Source organism: Oncorhynchus kisutch, linkage group LG12, assembly GCF_002021735.2.
Source record: "Oncorhynchus kisutch isolate 150728-3 linkage group LG12, Okis_V2, whole genome shotgun sequence".
Lineage (NCBI taxonomy): Eukaryota > Metazoa > Chordata > Actinopteri > Salmoniformes > Salmonidae > Oncorhynchus > Oncorhynchus kisutch.
This window is the reverse complement of record NC_034185.2, coordinates 15,480,983-15,496,839: the sequence shown is the minus strand read 5'-3', so window position 1 is coordinate 15,496,839 and position 15,857 is coordinate 15,480,983. Positions and strand designations below refer to the sequence as shown.

The following is a 15,857-nucleotide window of genomic DNA, read 5'->3' as shown; positions in this document are numbered from 1 at the left end:
ACCAAATGGAGGTTTTTGGATATAAAAATAATCTTTATGGAACAAAAGGAACATTTATTGTGTAACTGGAAGTCTCGTGAGTGCAAACATCCGAAGATCATCAAAAGGTAAGCAATTCATTTTATTGCTTTTCTGACTTGTGACCAATCTACTTTGCTGCTAGCTGTTTGTAAATGTTTTGTCTGCTGAGAAAGATGTCCTAACATAAATGCTTGGATAGCTTTTGCTGTAAAGCTTTTTAGAAATCTCATATGCCAGGTGGATTAACAACAAGCTAAGCTTTGTTTTGCTATATTGCACTTGTGATTATGAAAATTTAATATTTTTAGTAATTTAATTTGGCGCTCTGCAATTCAGTGGATGTTGACGAAAATGATCCCGCTAACAGGATGGGTGCTCCAAGAAGTTAATGAAGCTGCCAGTTGAGGACTTGTGAGGCATCCATTTCTCAAACTAGATGCTAATGTACTTGTCCTCTTGCTCAGTTGTGCACCGGGGTCTCCCACTCCTCTTTCTATTCTGGTTAGTGCCAGTTTGCGCTGTTCTGCGATCTTCAGTTTCTTGGCAATATCACGCATGGAACAGCCTTCATTTCTAAGAACAAGAATAGACTGACATGTTTCAGAAGAAAGTTATTCGTTTCTGGCCATTTTTAGCCTGTAATCGAACCCTCAAATGCTGATGCTCCAGATAGTCAACTAGTCTAGTCTAGTCTAAAGAAGGCCAGTTGTATTGCTTATTTAATCAGTACAACAGTTTCCAGCTGTGCTAACATAATTGCAAAAGGGTTCTCTAATGATCAATTAGCCTTTTAAAATTATAAACTTGGATTAGCTAACACAACGTGCCATTGGAACATACAAGAGATGTTTGCTGATAATAGGCCCCTGGACGCATATGTATATATTCCATGAAAAAAAAAAATTCCAGCTACAATAGTAATTTACAACATTAACAATGTCTACACTGTATTTCTGATCAATTTGATGTTATTTTAATGGACAAACATTTTTTGCATTTCTTTCAAAAACAAGTAAATATCTAAGTGACCACAAAGTTTTGAATGGTAGTGTCAATTCATAGTTTAGAAGTCTTCACTATTATTCTACAATGTAGAAAATAATAAACAATTAAGTAAAACCCTCAAATGAGTACGTTTGTCCAAACTTAACTGGTACTGTATACAAACATATAGTGTATCAATTAATGATAATTAGTTTATATACATAGCACCGATTCATTTGCCTGGCTAGGCAAACTGGAAGTCCTTCCCTCTCCATAAACACTTCCTGGGTCAGCCAGGCCACTAAATTAATGCCACAAAACTTTTAACATACAGCATAAAGATTGATGGCATTTATGCTAATCAAATATGTCACTATGGTTTGCTGAGTTGAATCCTAAACTAACAAAGCAGAGAGCAAATAATTGTGCAGGCTGAATGTTCAAATAATTCCGTCTGGCTGCAACTCTTGCTGGCATTTGACAGTAAATTGTCTTTTGCATGACCCAACGTTAGTGTGTCCTATTTAAAAATAAGATGGGCATCTTGAATAAGCATCTGTTGGCCGAACACACACCATGCATCGGAAAGTATTCGGATCCAAAGCCTTTTTCCACAGTCACGTTAGCCTTTTTCCACAGTCACGTTAGCCTTTTTCTAAAATTGATTCAATTGTTTTTTTCCCTCGTCAATCTACACACAATACCCTATAATTACAAAGCGAAAACAGGTTTTTAGAAATGTTTGCTTATTTATACAACTTTAAAAACAGAAATACCTTATTTACCCAAGTATGCAGACCCTTTGCTATGAGACTCGAAGTTGAGCTCAGGTGCATGAATGAACAGGGTCTGCAAACTTACGCAAATATAATATTTTGTTTAATTACATTTGCAAACAATTCTAAAAACTAGTTTTTGCTTTGACATTATGGTGGAATTGTGTGTAGATTGAGGAGGGAAAAAAACTATGTAATACAGTTTAGAATAGGCTGTAACGTTACAAAATGTGGAAAAAGTCAAGTGGTCTGAATACTTTCCATAGGCACTGTGTTGGTGACAGACACAGTTCCAGGTCCATATAATATAGAACATTAACTGCTGCAAAGTTATTTTTGATGGTTTGCTGGTAAGCTGCGCATTTATTCTTATGATACTGTGAGGAAAATGGTTTAGTTCTCTCTGTGGGGACACGATCAGTAACATTCCTTATCAGACATACTCTGGTAAGCCACGAGGGACAAAAAACATCAACTTTCTATGATCTGTATTTTGACTTGAGATCTGCGTTTGCACAGCTCAAATGTCCGCGTAAATCCTTCATTCATGTCAACGACAGACTTCTGCGAAAACGTAAGTTAAGTGGGCAGATCTCAAGTCAGAACACTGCCCAAAGTGAATCATCTTTATACAGAAGAAATAAAATATTCAAACAGAATTACCTGATCATTGACTAGTAATGATCACCTAACATTTGTCTCATGCCATGTCCAAAAAGTAGAATGCAATAATGACATCGTTTAAAAAAAAAATTGGTATAGTATCTAAACAGATATGATCCCCTGCTCCGCTCACCACAATATCTCATGTTCTCTCACTGTCAAAGTAACTTTTCATAGAGGCCTTATAAACCACGTAATATGGTGCCATTCGCAATGTTACATTACCAAGAGCTGGAGTCTTGCAGTACACAGCTCATGTACTAGCACTAACGCCAACACTACACCTCAAATGTCAAATTGATGTTCCGAGTGCTGCTCCAGAAGCATATCATGGAAGCAGAAATCAAAAGGCGTCAGCCATTATCAGTTATTTACATTTCACATGCCAATGTGGTATGCTTTTGAGCTGGGTTTCAGATACACAAATGGACAAGCGACGGTTGCCGTGTAATTTAAAACGCCTGTGACTGCTGATTGTTTTAGCCGAATGACCTCCGACAACAGCTCAGTTCGTGTCAAGTCAAACACCTTTAAAAGGCATTAAATCCCTTTCTGTACCTTTTCTATACAAGTAGAAACCCATAAAAGCAACACTTAAAAAGTCAAACTGGACACACAGACGAGAAAAAGCACCACCGAAAACGTGGCTTTAGTTCATTTTCCAGTTCCCTCCAATTCCTCCTCCTAGACCTTCTGCACCTGTGGCTGCGGTACCTTGCGTCCCGCCTTCATGCGGCTGCGGGCGTAGACACGCAGGAAGAGGGAGAGGAAGACCACAGCCATGCCAAAGCCCCCCACCATGGTGACGGCGTGGCCGTACAGGAAGCAGGAGAGCAGGATGGCGATGGCCTGCCGCAGGGTCATGATGATGGTGAAGACGGCGGCACCGAACTGCGCGATGGTGTAGAAGATGAAGAGCTGGCCGCACGCCGAGCACACCGACAGCAGCACAGCATGGAATGCGAACTCCGAGTGGCGCGTCATGAAGGCCAGCGAGTCGAAGAAGGCGCCCTGCTCCAGCAGCGAGCCCACGGTGAAGAGGCAGGAGAAGAGGTTGACCCCGAACATCATCTGCACAGATGACATCTTGTGCTTGAACAGGTTGTCCTGCCAGTTGGACGTGAAGCTGTCGAAGACTATGTAGCCACCCAAGATGACCACGCCGCTGAACGTTGTGACCGTAGATGGGTGCTTATCTGCCGTGCTCGTCAACAAGAACATGCTGACACCCAGAGAGATGAGTGCCGCTGTCAGGTACTCCCAGTACTCGTAGCTCTTGTGTGACACAATCTTGCCCATGAGCATGACAGGGATCACTTTAGAAGCCTTGGCCAGCACCTGGGTGGGGAAGCTGATGTACTTGAGGGCCTCGTACTGGCACCAGCTGCTGAGGACGTTGGAGAGCGAGGCAAATGAGTACTTGTACATGGGTGCGCCGTGGCGAGGCTGCTTAAACAGGACACACCACAGGCCTGACACGGTCAGTGCCAGGATACGGTTCATGAACACCAGGAACTGGGAGTCCTTGAAGTGTTCGCCCTCCTCCTCGGGGGTGGAAGCCCCGTACGAGCGAGTCATCACCCTCTCCTGTAGGACACCCCATGTCAGGTAGGACACCTGGAGAGACAACAGGATAACAGAGGAGACTAAACAATACGAAGTACATAAGATATGAATAAGTCAATATGTTTGCATTGCAGTTTAAATATATAGAATCTAGCCAATCAAATGTATTTACAGTGCCTTCAGAAAGTATTACACCCTTTGACTTTTTCCCCATTTTGTTAATACAGCCGGAATTTAAGTGATTCAATTGCGATTTTGTGTCACTGGACCCTACACACACACACACACACACACACACAAAATACCCAATAATATCAAAGCGGAATCATGTTTTTAGAAATGTGTGCAAATTAATAAAAAGTTGAAATGTCGTGTCATAAAGTGGCATAAAAATTTGCTTAACAAGTCACATATATTTTTGAATGACTACCTCATCTCTATACCCCACACATACAGATAATTGTAAGAGCCCTCGGTCGAGCAGTGAATTTCAAACAGATTCAACAACAAAGACCGGGGAGGTTTTCCAATGCCTCGCAAAGTGCACCTACTGGTAGACAAAAAAAAACAAACATTGACTATCCCTTTGAACATGAAGTTAATAAATACATTTTGGATGGTGTATCAATACACTCAGACAAAGATACAGGTGTCCTTCCCAACTCATTTGCCATAGAGCAGGTATTGGGGGTAGGCCAAATAAAAATGTGATTCACATTTTTTCCCTCACAAACAGTCCATTTATATTTTCCAACTGGTCTATACATTTCCCCCCCCTCCCCTCTCCTGAGTAGCCTCATTTCATTGCCAAAATTAAACCACCTAGTGTTCAGTGAAATAACAACACAATGTCAAATACAGGTAGCCTAGTCAAATAATTAACATCCAATCACATTAACCATTACTCTCTTGCGGGAATTCTACTAACGGTCCGTATGAAGCCAAATGTAGCTGCTGCTCATTCCGTTTGCTCGAAAATGTATAAATGGTTCAAAAAAAGTAAGGCCCGCGTCCATAGAGACACATACCAGCTCTACTGATAGTACTGCTACTACCAGCACTACTACACCTGCACCTGTCGACGACACAAGTTGTTCTGCTTCCACATGCACATCCAATGCTAGTATCAGTAATTCTACATTTGTTATAAGTCCAGCTAGCATTGACACTGACAGTTGTGAATCTGATGCAGCCAAAGAGCTACTGCCCATTTACCCGGGAAAGCACCGAACAGACAGGGACGTTGGACCATCAGAGGCACAAATATGATGAGAACTACATTGATTTGGGGTTCACTTATATTGGGAGTAGTGCCTTTCCTCAGACACAGTGTGTTAGATGTGTGAAAGTACAATATCACAACTCAATGAAACTTCCACTCTTGTGCACAGAGATTTAGAAACAAAACATGCCAATTAGAAAAATAAGCCACGGGAGTTTGAGTGAGAATTAAGACGACTTTCGAGAAGTAAGACATGTATAAAGGCAACAGATACCATTAATAAGAGGCTACAAGCGTCTTATATGGTGAGCTACCGAGTGGCTAGGACAGGCAAGCCCCATACTATTGTGGAGAATTTGTCCTGCTGCCACAGATGGGGGAAAGGACAAAACAAAAAGAAAACTATACAGACAATGCCTTCATCAAACAACAGATGTTTTGAAACAACTACTGCTTCACATATAAGCCAGTGAATTCTATGCGTACAGCTGGATGAGTCAGACGTGGCAGGCCTGGCACAGTCCGTGTCACTAGCATGAAAACTAAATAAAAGTTTGGGAACCACTGCTAGAGGAAGGAAACTGCTCAGGGATTTCACCAGGAGGCTAATGGTGACTTTAAAACAGTTAGTTTTCTCCTAACACAGCCATTTAAACTAAGGATGGATCAAGAACATTCTGGTTACGCCACAAAATTAACCTAAATGACAGTGAAAAGGAAGCCTGTACAGAATAAACATTTCAAAACATGCATCCTGTTTGCAATAATGCACTAAACTAAAACTACAAAAAAACACAATACAGCTAAGCACAGGGAAAATCCTAGAGGAAAACCAGTCTGCTTTCCAACAGACACTGGGAGGCAAATTCACCTTTCAGCAGGACAATAACCTCAAACAAAGCAAAATGTACACTGGAGTTGCTTACCAAGACAACATTGAATGTTCCTGAGCGCCTAGTTTCAATTTGGACTTAAAATAAAAAATAAAATTGCCATGAAAACCTACGGCAAGACTTGAAAATGGATTTCTAGCAATGATCAACAACCAACTTGACAGAGCTTGAAGAACTAAAAAAATTATAATACTGTACAATCCAGGTGTGCAAAGATCTTAAAGCTGGCCGATCGAAGGGAGGGCGGTGCGGCAGGTGCCGCTTTTCCAACAGATGCTGTTATTTTATCTAAAAGATCAGGTATACACCGACCCCAGCTAAGTAGCTCTCGCAAACATTTAAAGTGCAATTATGCTTTTTAACTCCAGCACATTGCCACGATTGTCAGCTATGTACAGAATGTAGCTGATCTACTGATAATCTCAGTGCGTCCTTGCTGGGATGACAATCTACAGTTCAGCGTCGTGTTCTTCTAATTTAGAATTCTTCACAACCCGGCTCGTGGGAATTATTCCTTGGCAAATTGGAGAAATTTGGAAACTGATCAAAAAATGAGATCATACTCGAAAAACTGCCCTGAAGTCCAAATTAGAGCACGACAGACATAGGTTAACCATGTTGAGAAATAAGGTGATGAAAGAAATCACAGGCCAAGGAAAACTTTATTTTTTATAATCAACATAATTGGTAAAGCTAAGGAAAATTCTAAATTGATCTGGGAGAATCTAAAGAAGTTGACAGGGAAAGACCATCGTAACACTGCAAAAACAGTCTCTCAAAGTGCTTGATAGACATCATCACTGTTACATCTTCAGAAAGCATGAGATCCTGAGCTTATATTCAAGATCCTAAATGGTCTGGCACCCCTCTGCCATGAGAGGTGACTGTATAGTTCCCTTAAGGAATAGCACCTTTAGTCAAACTGCTTTCTCTATGAGAGCTTCCCATGTCTGGAACACACTGCCATCAGACACACAACTGCACCACCTATCGCACCTTCACAAAAAACTAAATCATGGCTAAAGGCCAATTAGACTTGGGAACATAATCCCTAGCTGTGTATTACTGCTTTCCATGTTATCTGTAGCTTGTGAGGTGTGGAAACACTGTTACTTTTATACATTTTGTTTTGTTGCTCTGTTTGTCTGCGTGCTACTTGTCCTATGTTGCTCTGTCTGTCTGCTACGTGCTGCTTGTCCTATGTTGCTCTGTCTGTCTGCTACGTGCTGCTTGTCCTATGTTGCTCTGTCTGTCTGCTACGTGTTGCTTGTCCTATGTTGCTCTGTCTGTCTGCTACGTGTTGCTTGTCCTATGTTGCTCTGTCTGTCTGCTACGTGTTGCTTGTCCTATGTTGCTCTGTCTGTCTGCTACGTGTTGCTTGTCCTGTTGCTTTGGATGTGCTCACTGCTCATTGTTTGTTTGTCTGTATTGTTATTGTAATAGTTTTTAATAACATGCCCAGGGACTGTGGTTGAATATTAGCTGGCTGGCTAAAACCGACACTTTTACTAAAAGGTTGATTAAATGTGCACTGTCGCTGTAAAAATAAACTCAATAAAGTAAAGAGACTTACCCAGAAAGATTACCCAACTGTAATCGCTGCCAAAGGTGCTTCTACAAAGTACTGACTCAGGGGTGTGAATACTTACGTAAAATTAGAATTCTGTATTTATTTTTTCAATAAATTAGCATGTTTTAACTTTGTCATTATTGGGTAACGTAAAAAATATCTATTTAATCCATTTTTGAATTCAGGCTGTAACACAACCAAATGTGGAATATGTCAACGGGTATGAATACATTCTGAAGGTGCTGTATACAGCCATTTTAACTACATGTCACAAAGTGCTCTACCTGAAGTCCTGCAGCGCAGAAGACTAACTTGAAGGCTTGTCTGGCCGACGAGCCCGAGTCCGCATCATTTCTGGGAGCTAGCGACACGTCGTCTAGGAGACCTGTCTTCGTTTCACTTCCAAACACACAGGCCTTTATGACAGGATAGAAAATGCCTCGGCCTGGGAGGAGGGGAATAAACAAGGTCCAGAACACATCAACCATTCACTGATCAATCCAATTCAACATACTGATTATGTTATGTCAACAGAGAGAACATGGGATTTGCAACTTGAAGGACACTAAGTCATACCGGATAGATAGGTAGGTGTTAGTCATGTGAAGAAAGGGTGTAGGCCTGTGTGTGTATGGGTCTGCGTGTATGCCAGCGTATAAGTGCAACGTGTGTGTAATCACCAGTTTGTAGATCATCCACACCTGTTTGGAGGTAGTTGATCCTCTTCAAGTAGGTGATGAGGAAGTAGCCGGGGATGATGATGGTGGTATAGCCCAGCACGTTGAGGAAGAAACGGAACAGCCACACGTCATGCCAGTCCTGCAGCAGCGACAACGCTTCGTCCGCCGCCAGCGAAGATGGGAGGATCAGAACCAGGCCAAGCCAAAGCCTTCAGCGTGCGTACACACACACACACACACACACACACACTAGGATTAGTACCAGAGACATGGCAGGTAAGTTACATAGCCATTGAAGCAGCATGTTTTTCCCACATTTTTAGAGTGATGGATTGAAATACTGCAGACTCATCTCTGATGAGATATCCAAACTTTTATTAATATTGGAAGGTGGGACACTGTCATTTAAAGCACAAAACACCCATTGAGTCAAGAGAAGAGACCATCCATCCCTTTTCATACAACAGCCCCCTACTGGTCGAGGTGGCAAGACCAGTTTCCACCTGTCATGTTCACTAATCCTGTACACTAGCATCCTTTTCCACAGATACACAAGGGATGGGTGTAGGTAGGTTAGTAGTATGTATGTGTGTGTGTTGGGGGGGAGATTGTAACCTAATCAGGCTGTGTGAAAGGTGTGTTCCCAGCCTGCCTGGATACTTCTCTGCTTGACAGACAGAGGCTCTTTGTGTGCACCTCTACCCCAGGCCATTGCAGCTTCTCCCAGTGCAACCTGGGCTGTGAACAAGCAGCTCACTATACGCAGGAATGCAGTCCTCTCTGCACTTTAACCAACCAACCTGCAGGCCGAAGCTGTTCACATCAGGGCAGAGACTGAAAAATGGCCACATTTAGGCTACTGGAATGGACAGTAGGCCAAATCGTGCCACAGTTGCCGGGATTTCATCTACTTATCACATGGTTCATATTTGACTGTTACACAATTGCAAAGAGGGCCTTGTTACTTTTATATAAAGTAGGTACTCTGCAACAGTTAGCCTAATTATTGTAATGGTTAGAATACACACTTGTATGACTTGAGACTAAGATGTCAGCACGGACCCATAAACGCCTTGGCGTTTACATGTTGTTTTTCACAGACTTGACAGGGATGGACTACATTACACAGGCTTGTCCATGAAAAGCTGAACTATCTCCATTGTAATAATATACAGTAACAGCAACCACATACGACTATTTACACAACCCAAAGGAATGGACTAGAAGCTGAACGCGTTAACAGTTCTAGAAACTAAGTACAATGTTGCAATCTTCCTGAAAACAAAACGTCGCGTGCACAGTCCGACTGTTGTTTACAAAGGCGCGCTCACATTGACAACTAGCAGTTTGCTGTGTCAAATCAACAAAATAATGCTTTACGTTGGGTTTAAATTGAATGCATTTTCAAAGGAAAATTAAAAGGCGACCGCATCAGCACAATGTGTTCCTACCTCCATGAAAAAGATGGCATTTTCCTCCCACTAACAACTGGCGTAGCGAACACGCCGAACAACTTAACCGCTTTCGTTGAAATGAAGCATGTAGCGACGCAAATCAACTGTTGGAATCGTTATTATAAAAGCAATTTCGCCCCTGAGCTAACGGTTTTCTTTCCCAGTACCTTTACAACTTATCAATTGCCTATGTGTTCACTTCAAGAAAGAATCCCCCCCTCCCTTCAGTGGAAAATTAGGTTGTAGTCCTCTTTTGCGACATTGCCATCTGTAGGGCTGGATGAATACATTTACGAATCCACTGCACTGTAGTACAGCACAACTATTGTGCACAGCACAGTACTGTAACTATCGCTACAATATGTACAGTAGTTTAAATTAAACAAGAAAGTCAATCAGAAATGAAACCTTGGAAGAATTAAGTTGATTCACAACAACAGAATACATGCCTGTCACCCGTTAATGTAATAGAAGCAATATTATCAACATAGTTTTTCCAAAGCATGAACAATTTATCCAAACAAGGAGTTTTAATTTATCCACACTGAAAACCAAAAGTTTGGAAAGATGCATGTCCCTCACAAAAAAAAGGAAGCTAGAACAGCCAGCACGTTTCTCAGCACACCAGCAAGCAAATGCTGTTCTCTTGACAATGAGGAAGTGTTGTTGTCCAAAAACACAGACATGCCTGTCATTGAATAAGCCCATGCCATGATTAGATAGCGGAAAAACCCACCAATCTCTTTTACAAGTTCTTTAAATAATCATAAGTTCATTTACCAACATTTCTGAAAATGGACATATACTGAACAAAAATATAAACACAACATGTAAAATGTTGGACCCATGTTTCATGAGCTGAAATAAAAGATCCCAGAAATGTTCAATACACACAGAAAGCTTATTTCTCTCATTCTGTGCACAAATTTGTTTACTTCCCTGTTAGTGAGCATTTCTCCTTTGCCAAGATAATCCATCCACCTGACAGGTGTGGCATATCAAGAAACGGATTAAACAGCATGATCATTACACAGGTGCACCTTGTGCTGGGGACAATAGAAAGCCATTCTAAAATGTGCAGTTTTGTAACACAACACAAAGCCACAGATGTCTCAAGTTTTGAGGGAGTGTGCAATTGGCATGCTGACTGTAGGAATGTCCACAAGAGCTGTTGCCAGATAATTGAATGTTAATTTCTCTACTGTATGCCACCTCCAACATCATTTTGTAGAATTTGGCATTACGTCCAACCGGCCTCACAACTGCAGACCGCGTGTTACCACGCCAGCCCTGGGCCTCCACTTCCGGCTTCTTCACCTGCGGGATCGTCTGAGACCAGTCACCCGGACAACTGATGTAATTGAGGAGTATTTCTGTCTGTAATAAAGCCCTTTTGTTGAGAAAAACTCATTCTGATTGGCTGGGCCTGGCTCCCCAGTGGGTGGGCCTATACCCTCCCAGGCCCACCCTTGGCTTATCAGTGATGTCTGTTGTACTGTTGTGCTGGGTACAGTATGTGCTGCACACTGTCAGTGCAGTACACATGCTGCGTAGCATGCTACACAATGGCCTTTTCCGACAGCTATCATCTTATTAGCCAAGGATGGCCTTATGAGACTATTACCTTATTAGAAAAGAGGATGTGCAAATACTGTATCTGCTCAAAGGAAGTGCCTACCCACCTGCCCATCATGCTCCATTCTCATGCATGCTTTCATGCAATGTTGGGGTGGTTGGGTAGAGAGGAAGTAGCCTTAACCAGGGGTTGTAGGTGTCATAAAGTAGGAGTGCTGCTGATCTAGGATCAGTTCAGCCTTTTAGATCATAATGTATAAGATTATATGGACTAGTGGGACCAGGGCCCATATCCACAAAGCATCTCAGAGTAGGAGTGCAGGTTTAGGTTTGACCAAGTCCCATCTGTCCATGTAATCTTATTCATTATGATCTAAAAGGCAAAACTGATCCTAGATCAGCACTCCTCCTCTGAAATGCTTTGTGGATAGTGCCCTGATCCTAGGTCAAATGAAATCAAGCTGTATTTATACAGCATATTTAAGACATGGTATGCAAAGCAATGTGCTTTACAGGGGGAAAAAATATTTAAACAACTATGAAAATAAAATATGAAAAGATTAGAGCTCAAAATATTAATATATTCAATACAGACAGGCCTTGGAATCAGTCTCTTTGTCAACATGAATATTAACATCACCCCACACAAGGATTTTTATCATAGTTCTCAAGGACAATAGACAATAGTTCAGATAAATCAGTAAAGAAAGTGGGGCAGTGCTTTGGTGACCTATACAGGGTTATAGCCAGCACTGGTGGCTGACATTTAAACAGTGTAGCAAGATGCTCAAAAGACACAAAGTCGCCAAACGAAATGTCCTTACAACTGAGAGCATTAGTAAAATTAGAAGCTGTCCCTCCAACCTTTTCCCTTTTCTGATAGAGTATGAAAAGCTGGAGTCTGGGGGGGAGGTTTCAATAAGAGCGGCACTACAGTCTGACTACACAGTCATGTTTCAGTGAAAAACATGCAATCAACTTTGCGCTCAGTAATGAGGTCATTCATGAGAAAGGTTTTACTGGTGATTGTTCTAACATTTAAAACCTCCATATTCAATGTGTGGATCGCTCTGCCCCTGGGGCATCTGCCTCGAGGTAAACCAATGGAATAACAACCCAATTAAATGATTAACATTACAGGATTGGGTGGCGCAGTGGTTAAGGGCACTGTACTGCAGCGCCAGCTGTGCCACCAGAGACTCTGGGTGGCAGAGCTCTGTCGTAACCGGCCACGACCAGAAGGTCCGTGCGGCGACGCACAATTAGCGTCGTCCGGGTTAGGGAGAGTTTGGCCGGTAGGGATATCCTTGTCTCATCGCGCACCAGCGACTCCTGTGGCGGGCCGGGCGCAGTGCACGCTAACAAAGGTTGCCAGGCTTCCGGGTTGGATGCGCGCTGTGTTGTGTCGGAGGACGCATGACTTTCAACCTTCGTCTCTCCTGAGCCCATACGGGAGTTGTAGCAATGAGACAAGATAGTAGCTACTAACAATTGGATACCAAGCAATTGGGGAGAAAAAAGGGGGTTAAAACAACATTTAAAAACAGTCTCAAATCTATCAGAATGGTAGGAGATAAAAGTTTGTATAAACTCACTAGAATGCAGAGTTATAGGAATATTAATTAGGTTACTCACAACAACCATAGTTCCATTTCTGCAGGAGTTGATATGGTTTCCAAGTCCTCTGTTGCTTATTCTGACAGGGAGAACTGGAGCACTATCAGACCCTGTCCGTCAGTCTCTAAAACAGTTTGATGTTGCTGGAAATAATCTTGGTCCGCACTCCTAGTCTGAGATGCTTGATACATACAGCCCCCGGAGTCTTGTCACAGGACACAAAAGCAGCCAGGTGTGTCTACTGACAATAGTCATTTTAGGGAATAGTTCACTCAAAAGGGCGTCGGCCATTAGGTTCACAGCATTGTGTCCTGGTTGGGGCAAATAAAGATTTGTTTGTTCAGTTACAGTGTTGAGAAAATATAATTTGCATAACCCCTGCCAAAACAGTGGATTCCCAATCATCCGGAAAAACAAACTAGACTAGTTTATCTGGCTTATATTTGAGTATTAACAAGTTGTCAAAGAATAAATCAGATAAATGCCAAAATAAAGGCTCAAATAAGTTCCTCCCCACCCGGCACACTGGTTGAAACAACGTTGTTTCCATTTCAATGAAATTACATTGAACCAATGTGGAATAGACATTGTCTGTGCCCAGAGGGTAAAATGCATGTGAAATCAAATATGCCAACATGCAAATAGAAGATAAAACATTCCCCATCAACAAAGACAATAAATGAATCCCTCACCTCATTGAAAGGCTTCTTTATACTTGGGCCCAGTCTTGCCTTGGGCCTGTGCCTGAATATTAAATACGGGCAGCCTGTCAGAGTACACAGAGAACAGGTAGGTTATCCGGCTGAGCGGAATTTCCAGACTCATTGTACAAATGGAAGAACCCAGCAACAACAATAAATAGGATTTACCAAAAGCATCAGACAGGAAACTGAGAAATAAGGGGGTTTGCCGTTATCAAGGAGGCTTTGTTCTCCCGAGTCAGCATCCCACAATGTTTACAAAAATTAATTGGATGGATTTGCAGTACATGCTGAGTCAGCAATAGCCTGCAAGAATGGCTCTATCAAGAAAACATCTATTCGACCTCTAGTCTATATTAATGACAAACAGTGCATTCAGAAAGTATTCAGACCCCTTGACTTTTTCCACATTTGTTTGTCACATTACAGCCTTATTCTTTAATGGATTAAATCATTTTTTCCCTCAGCAATCTACACACAATACCCCATGATGACAAGGCGAAAACAGGTTTTTGAAAATGATTGGAAATGTATTAAAAAAAATCTAAAACAGAAATATCTTATTTACATAATTATTCAGACCCTTAACTATGAGACTCGAAATTGAGCTCAGGAGCATCCTGTCTCCATTGATCATCCTTGAGATGTTTCTACAACTTTATTGGAGTCAACCTGTGGTAAATTAACTTGATTGGACGTGATTTGGTAAGGCTCACACCTGTCTATACAAGGTCCCCAAGTTGACAGTGCATGTCAGAGCAAAAGCCAAGCTACGAGGTCGAAGGAATTGTCCTTACAGCTCCGAGACAGGATTGTGTCGAGGCACAGGTCTGGGGAAGGATAGCAAAAAATTGCTGAAGCATTGAAGGTCCCAAGAACACAGTGACCTCCATCATTCTTAAATGGAAGAAAATTGGAACCACCAAGACTTTTCCTAGGGCTGTCCGCCAGGCCAAACTAAGCAATCAGGGGCGAAGGGCCTTGGTCAGGGAGGTGACCAAGAAACCGATGGTCACTCTGACAGAGCTCCAGAGTTCCTCTGTGGAGATGGGAGAACATTCCAGAAGGACAACCATCTCTGCAGCACTCCACCAATCAGGCCTTTATGGTAGAGTGACCAGACGGAAGCCTCTCCCCTCAGTAAAAGGTACATGACAGTCCACTTGGAGTTAGCCAAAAGGCACCTAAAGACTCACTGACCATGAGAAACAAAATTCTCTGTTCTGATGAAACCAAGATTGAACACTTTGGCCTGAATGCTAAGCATCACGTCTGGAGGAAACCTAGCACCATCCCTATGGTGAAGCATGGTGGTGACAGCACCATGCTGTGGGGATATTTTGAGCGGCAGGGACTGGGAGACTAGTCCCTGCCCCAGGATCGTGGGAAAGATGAATGGAGCAAAGTACAGAGAGATCCTTGATGAAGGTTCACCTTCCAACAGGACAAAGACCCTAAGCACACAGCCAAGACAATGCAGGAGTGGCTTCGGGACAAGTCTCTGAATGTCCTTGAGTGGCTCAGCCAGAGCCCGGACTTGAACCCGATCGAACATCTCTGGAGAGACCTGAAAATAGCCGTGCAGCGACGCTTCCCATCCAACCTGACAGAGAAGAATGGGAGAAACTCCCCAAATACAGGTGTGCCAAGCTTGTAGCGTCATACCCAAGAAGAATTGAGGCTGTAATTGCTGCCAAAGGTACTTCAATAAAGTCTTGAGTAAAGGGTCTGAATACTTATGTAAATGTCATATTTCATTTCTTTGTTATAAATTAGCAAAGATTTCTGAAAACCTGTTTTTACTTTGTCATTATGGGGTATTGTGGGTAGATTGATGAGGGGGAGAAAGGTATTTAATTAATTTCAGAATAAGGCTGTAATGTAACAAAATGTGGACAAAGTCAAGGGGTCTGAATATTTCCCGAATGCACTGTAATTGACTAAATCCTAATTCCATATACCATAATTTTTGTATTATCCCCTTTGAGCTTAGAGGGCCTGCTCAGATAGTATAGGTACATTACTTATAAACAATTAATATGACACACATCCATGAAATTATCAAGGAACCTACCAGGTACAACCCTAAATCCGTAATCACGGGCACCCTCATAGATATCATCCTGACCAACCTG

At 42.2% G+C, this 15,857-nt stretch overlaps 1 protein-coding gene across 3 annotated transcripts; it reads right to left on the bottom strand.

Moving 5' to 3' along the window:
- Positions 1-971: 971 nt before the first annotated feature.
- On the bottom strand, positions 972-13,984 carry LOC109900588 (adenosine 3'-phospho 5'-phosphosulfate transporter 1). Of its 3 annotated transcripts, XM_020496283.2 has the most exons (5): positions 13,714-13,984; positions 13,040-13,332; positions 8,376-8,584; positions 7,980-8,140; positions 972-4,061 (listed from the first exon to the last, which is right to left on the bottom strand). In XM_020496283.2, exons 2-5 carry the CDS (start codon positions 13,054-13,056, stop codon positions 3,129-3,131), a joined length of 1,320 nt encoding a protein of 439 aa, XP_020351872.1. In that variant the 5' UTR covers positions 13,057-13,332; positions 13,714-13,984; the 3' UTR covers positions 972-3,128. The 3 variants fall into 3 exon arrangements, with proteins under 3 accessions (XP_020351872.1, XP_020351873.1, XP_020351871.1); XM_020496284.2 differs by lacking the exons at positions 13,040-13,332; positions 13,714-13,984 and adding an exon at positions 9,827-10,228 and having other exon boundaries at positions 8,397-8,584; XM_020496282.2 differs by lacking the exons at positions 13,040-13,332; positions 13,714-13,984 and adding an exon at positions 9,827-10,227.
- Positions 13,985-15,857: the final 1,873 nt, after the last annotated feature.